This window comes from Opisthorchis viverrini (assembly GCF_000715545.1).
Source record: "Opisthorchis viverrini unplaced genomic scaffold opera_v5_374, whole genome shotgun sequence".
Taxonomy (NCBI): Eukaryota; Metazoa; Platyhelminthes; class Trematoda; order Opisthorchiida; family Opisthorchiidae; genus Opisthorchis; species Opisthorchis viverrini.
This window is the reverse complement of record NW_008752035.1, coordinates 417,069-424,173: the sequence shown is the minus strand read 5'-3', so window position 1 is coordinate 424,173 and position 7,105 is coordinate 417,069. Positions and strand designations below refer to the sequence as shown.

The 7,105-nt window shown below is 45.1% G+C and overlaps 1 protein-coding gene across 1 annotated transcript in view; it reads left to right on the top strand.

Annotated features, from left to right (window-relative positions):
• The window catches only part of T265_10536 (hypothetical protein), a gene marked incomplete at both ends in the record, with an annotated part of 26,527 nt that extends 24,610 nt beyond the window's left edge, over window positions 1–1,917 (top strand). Inside the window, one exon of the mRNA XM_009176932.1 lies at window positions 1,853–1,917. Coding sequence (XP_009175196.1) covers window positions 1,853–1,917 — 65 coding nt within the window. The remainder of the gene's footprint in view (window positions 1–1,852) is intronic.
• Between the last annotated feature and the right edge of the window lie 5,188 nt (window positions 1,918–7,105).

Below are 7,105 nucleotides of genomic sequence, written 5' to 3'. Positions count from 1 at the left end.
ATGTTAGTCAAACTTACTTGCTCCGCGCTGATAGGCCGTAAGTTAATACGCTATATTAAGCTTGTACTAAGCCGAAGGTCTTCATCTATAGCGTTTTCGTTATCCGGTTACCTTGCAGAATGAGCAATTGGTAGACGGATTGAAATCACTTACGCCCACCCAAGGTTTTTACTGCGCCAAAAGTTTTACCCCACATACCTTTAAAAAAACCCATGATTACCCTCATTTTGCAACTTTTACTCATGTCGTTGTGAGCTCACTGGATATCTGTTGATCACTTGTCGTCCATTTGCACGATTAGGTGGGACGTTACAGCTCTACCGGTACCACTGTTGAGTGAGTGTCTCCGGTAAGTGTTATTTGTACAGTTTCCGTTTACCTATTGCAAACGACTGGATAGAAATCACGACGTTCTCGAAATTTATACACTTGTCATGGTGAAGTGCAGCATAACTGCGAGATACATATAGCAAGGGATAGTTAAGCGGGTGAAGACGAAGAAATCGTTGTTTAATGTACTGTAAGGGTCTGCCGCTATTTCGCAATGATGATTCTGAGCCTGGGTCTACTCAAGGCTTCAGAAGATGGTAGGGCATAATTGGTTGAATTATCGCCCTTAAACTCGGCATAAAATCTCTCCTTGCATTCCAGTGACCTTTATGCCTGGATCCATGGTGGATGCAGCCTTCAAAGACGACGGAGAGTGCTCATTGTTTTGGGCACGAAGACGAATAGCGAGAAGAGTTATAGACATTTTCATCTCACTGGAACCTCACACTGATGAAATTCGTTCGGTAGGGAACCATGTTTGTCATAGCCAAGGTTTCTGAATTAAAATCAATCTGTTCCTTCAACTGACGTGAGTTGGTTTGTTTTCTTGATTGTGTCATCAGCGGCTCAAGCCTGGTAGCTCATTAAAAGCAAGCGGGGCAAAACCGAGGGGATAGTAACCGCAAAAAATCCGTGCCGTTTCTAGTACGACAGATAATGGCGAGAGACGGTCGCTTCCTTTAAAACTCTGTCGATGATTGATGCCCAAACTTAATACCATCCAAAACGGGGAACAAAATGTGGAAGTATTCTGATAGCTTCGGTAAGACGTGTCATAACGCCATGGTTATTAGTCTCGCCGCCTGAAGCTCCCATCGATGGATGCCTCACCTCACTGGGCTGATAATTTGTTTCATCTACTTACTATCCTTGCGTGCAGTGGAGGGTGCTGTCGGGGTTTTCATAGCCAGTGTTTATACTAGTATGTAATGGAACAACCCTGTGGACAAAAAGAGTGCATAATCAGTTTATGGATTTTGGCCGCATTCACCCTGTGCACAAAATTGGGATCCAGTATGTGTACGTCGGGGGAGAAGTTTCCACCCATGGGCAACTGGTTCCACTGTTAAGGGGCCATCTCTGCAAATAAACTTGGAAATTGTTCTGATTCATGTATCAATCGTGCTCAAGGATCTGTCACGGCCCACATGAGTGCATGCACTGGCTTCGTTAATCACGAAAGGAAACGTCGTGGGGTCACAAAAGTCTGATTTTACCGAAGACTAACGGAATGCGACTGTTAGTCCTCAGGTCAACTGTCACTGGCGCTCCGAGATCCCGGACTTCATAGAATGGGACACACGACAACAGTGCCTTTGGCGCTTACTAGAAGCACATCCAAACTATTTTCACCGAAACTATAAGGGTTTCGAAGCTTTAGGTGAGAGTAATTTCAAGGTCACGGATTATCACCGATTTGCACTTTGCTACTGTAACGCAGTTGAAATCCGACTGTACCTGATTGTATGCCTATCATATAACATTATGTGTGCCTCTCCCTCCCTCTCTTCCCCTATTACAGGTACCACGGACGAGGCACCACGGGCCCTGGACAGGGAAGAGTATCCCGCTTGTACACCCCCCTAACTGACCTTGACCCAACCTTGTACACCCCTCTCCTACCGGTTTCGGTTCGGGTTAATACACGTGCGTTGTTGCTACACTCCGGTCTTCTTCCCTGTACCACCCGACCTGTGCGCATGTGTGCTGTGTATACTGTGTGGATTCATTAATACCAGTCCGTATATCTGCACATTTCAGAACTGACGTGTGCCGTCCTCTCGAACGTCGAATACCGCTGACTTCCTGACATCCCACGCTACACTACCTGTTTACGCTTAAACACATTTTGGCATTCTTCGGTGTTCAGTAAGAATAAAGTAAAGTATGAATGATATCTAATGTATATTCTACCATGAAAGATTGCTCATTGAAGTTTGTTTGCTTCACATTCATCAGGTTATCAAATGAAACGATTTTGTTCGGCGAACGTGGACACAATACATTTTCCAGTAGAGCTCAACTCCTAATAAGTACAAAATGGTTGGACAACAGCAAGAACTGTGCATTGACGATGCGAGGGCCAACTCCTCGGATGACTCCTTTTTCCTAGATGTGCGTAACTAACATGTAGATAATACAGCGTCACGATATGACTGCAGGTAAATTGCCAACATTATTGTATCATTCCAGTTATGAATACGATGCCCTACAGGTGATGACTGCCATAAAGCGGTCACCATGATAACAACAGCCGTTGTCACTCAGTTTGAATAATTATTGTAAATGCTAGGCCGGCGTCTATGTGCGACGCTGATAATGAGACCTCACCTGTACACAGTAACATAATCCGGTCGCCAACGACGGTCTTTCACACCCATAACTATACGCGCCGCTGCTCATCTTTGCTACCTATAGCTAATACTAGGCAATTATCCATGTGGGACAGTAAAAATGGGGCCTCAACTATGCGTGAGAGCTTAATCTGACGGCCTGTTATACCCACTGCGGTACCCAATGTCGCCTTACTTGGCTACTTATCGTACCCACTGGGTCCGTGTCCATGTGCGTTGATTAACAGGTAACCCAATCTAACCTAATATGTCATACTCGTAATCGTACGCGTTGTTGTTTACTTTTGCGACTTATGATAAACACCGGGCCAGTATTTATGGGAACCGACGAATATGGGACATAAGCTATGCACACATACCTAATCTAACAGCGAATGACGAACCTCATACTCATAACCGTACGCGATATCGCCTATCTTGATTACGTTTCGAAGCAGATAGGACAGTGCTTATATGCAACACTGATTATTAGGCCTCAACCATGCACGGTGTCCTAATCTGACGGCCAACGAGGGCCTGCCATAATCAAAGCTGTGCTCGAGGTCACGTAGCCAGGCTAGATATGGCAACTACCGGGCCCGTACACATGCTCGTAGCTGGCTATGAGGTCACGTAGCCAGGCTAGATATGGTAACTATCGGGCCCGTACACATGCTCATAGCTGGCTATGATGCCACAACTACACACGATATACCAATCCAACTACCAACGGCGGTCCTTCATATCCATACGTGGTCCACCTGCCAATGCCACGCCTGGAAGCACACAGCCACCACTAACAAATTATTTTCCTTTCTTGACTGCATCGGTACAAACATAATGTGAAATCAATCCAGCTCCCAGTTTTTTTACTCCACAGGGTTTCTGAAATAAATGTATAATGTATACATAGTTTACTATAGGGTACAATCAATTAAGACTCGTACCCATCTTCCGCGATACCACTGAAAACACATAAGTAAACAAAGTTGTACTGGCTAACTCACCGCACGCCTAACATATTCCTTTGTACACAATTTCCAGTTGGTGTCCTCGCTGAACCTTGAGGCTCACTGTTATAAAGGTAAACTCTTTACTTGCTCAATTAGGCCAGTTGGTGACAACGAGGGAGATGCACGTACATCGATGATTCGATAGTGGGATTATGCAACCATATAAATTATTGGGCGCGGCGAAGTTAAAGCTATAGAGGGATGTAAAATTTTCGGTCGTAAGACCAAGTGGTGTAGACTCGAGCCCTTGGATCCAAGGGCCACACGTGTTCTCAAACGTGCATCCATCAATGTATCCGTAGTAAAGATCCAGTGAGAAGTTGGGTGCTTAGCGTAAAATCCGCCCATTAAGGGCACTAAATCCATATTCGTTCGATTTCTGCTCCCTGATACCGATACAATATAACTTGATAAAATCAACAGCTCGGTCCTCCTTATCGAAACTCGTAACCACCACATATTCAACCACAGTAGCAATCTGGCCATCATCGCTACCTGTCATAATACGGATTCGCAAACACAGCCATACGAGTTACGGTTTTGAGACAACTAATGTCAAATACCCTGGTTCCGCTTCTAAAACAGGCCAAGTCTCACAGCCATACAACAGAATAACCCGTTCTTCAACTTGATACATATGTTACTTGATATTCATGGATAGATCCTCTTAGGGGGCAAGATAGCTCTAGCGGTTAGGGCGCGAATCTACTGACCGGAAGGTTCGAACACAATCTCCGCCTCTCTACTTTCCCTGTCTTGGTTAAGCAACCTGGCAGTACTTCAGCCCTAGTGCTCCCCTTGGGTTGTATGGCAGCTACATACAGAACGGATGTCACAGCTCAGCGATTTATTTATTTATTTATACCGCTTTGACATCACGGGTGTTTCTAATTAGCAAACGCCAATCGAGTAGTGCAGGTTCGTGCATTGACCTAGTCTACACTTCAGACTAATGCAACTTTGAATGCAGATAATGCGCTGTACCACAATTCCTCTCCAGCCGGATCAGAAGAGTACCACGATCTTATATAAGCTTTGTTCCGCCTCTGTGGCTTCTCCCCCCTAACCAACCAGAAATATCCCGCTCCTCACAGAATTGCGTATCCCAGCTCAATCACATCAAAAATACGTCCGTTAAGGGGCTGTTCAGAAACCGAATTATTTCAGTGAAATGACGGCATGGCACTGCTACACCCAGTTCGATAGCACACCACAACTCTCCCCTTCTTCTCTTGACTGTACTCTATCGTCTACTTGTTCCATTACCTGCAACTACGAACAAACTCACGCTTCATTCTGACCGTAACCTTACGATCGTGCCTGACGGTACGCCAACCACCATTTGGGAAGAAACACCATTATGGTAACGTGACACCCAGGCCACGTCATGCAAAAATATCTGTGCGTATTTTCTCTTCTTAGATAGGAACGATGTTTGCATGCTCCAGATCGATGCGATTTTTGCCAAAAGATATTTAAAAACCTGATTCAGAAGACTTTTCAACGTTCATCTCATTGTCTCGTCAATCACGAAATTAAGTAGGAACAGAGAAATGACACCATCGACGGACACCGCTTGTGTACGAAAGATTTTGGAGCTCCCTAAATCTTGCCGTGATATGTCTGCCCCTTCCACACCTGCTGTTCACGACAATGCAAACTACTGCTCGATTGACAACTCCACCAGAGCTGCATGCCCTCTCTTAAAAGATACCGCTTCCAGAGCAGCCTCATTATGAATTGAAAAATTCATAGATAGAAGATCTAAAACTGCTCACAGAGATTCAGAAAATACATGCCATATGACGCCACAGGAACAACTGTGATGTCAAATACCCTGGTTCCGCTTCTAAAACAGGCCAAGTCTCACAGCCATACAACAGAATAACCCGTTCTTCAACTTGATACATATGTTACTTGATATTCATGGATAGATCCTCTTAGGGGGCAAGATAGCTCTAGCGGTTAGGGCGCGAATCTACTGACCGGAAGGTTCGAACACAATCTCCGCCTCTCTACTTTCCCTGTCTTGGTTGAGCAACCTGGCAGTACTTCAGCCCTAGTGCTCCCCTTGGGTTGTATGGCAGCTACATACAGAACGGATGTCACAGCTCAGCGATTTATTTATTTATTTATACTGCTTTGACACCACGGGTGTTTCTAATTAGCAAACGCCAATCGAGCAGTGCAGGTTCGTGCATTGACCTAGTCTACACTCCAGACTAATGCAACTTTGAATGCAGATAAAGCGCTGTACCACAATTCCTCTCCAGCCGGATCAGAAGAGTACCACGATCTTATATAAGCTTTGTTCCGCCTCTGTGGCTTCTCCCCCCTAACCAACCAGAAATATCCCGCTCCTCACAGAATTGCGTATCCCAGCTCAATCACATCAAAAATACGTCCGTTAAGGGGCTGTTCAGAAACCGAATTATTTCAGTGAAATGACGGCATGGCACTGCTACACCCATTTCGATAGCACACCACAACTCTCCCCTTCTTCTCTTGACTGTACTCTATCGTCTACTTGTTCCATTACCTGCAACTACGAACAAACTCACGCTTCATTCTGACCGTAACCTTACGATCGTGCCTGACGGTACGCCAACCACCATTTGGGAAGAAACACCATTATGGTAACGTGACACCCAGGCCACGTCATGCAAAAATATCTGTGCCTATTTTCTCTTCTTAGATAGGAACGATGTCTGCATGCTCCAGATCGATGCGATTTTTGCCAAAAGATATTTAAAAACCGGATTCAGAAGACTTTTCAACGTTCATCTCATTGTCCCGTCAATCACGAAATTAAGTAGAAGCAGAGAAATGACACCATCGACGGACACCGCTTGTGTACGAAAGATTTTGGAGCTCCCTAAATCTTGCCGTGATATGTCTGCCCCTTCCACACCTGCTGTTCACGACAATGCAAACTACTGCTCGATTGACAACTCCACCAGAGCTGCATGCCCTCTCTTAAAAGATACCGCTTCCAGAGCAATCTCATTATGAATTGAAAAATTCATAGATGGAAGATCTAAAACTGCCCACCGAGATTCAGAAAATACACGCCATATGACACCACAGGAACAACTGGTTTCGCAAAGCTCAACGCATTTCTCTAGGGTGTAACAGCTTCAGGCTGATGTCAACTCATCGAACAAACACGCAACACCTCCAGACATACCTGATCTTATTTCACTAAAAGCTCCAAGCTACATTAGTTCCGCACAATCTAGTCAGTGCACGTTCCTCATACTCGCATTTGGCCTTACCAGTTCGCATCGAACGCGTGTTTATTCTCTGCGCCTAAATGTCGATTGCTTTGAAATCAGGCAGGGTCACATCGTTGAGGCAGTTTGGAATTGTGACAAATTATGACTGTTATTTCGGACGGCATTCTAGCTTACAGCAAAATGCCTACCTACT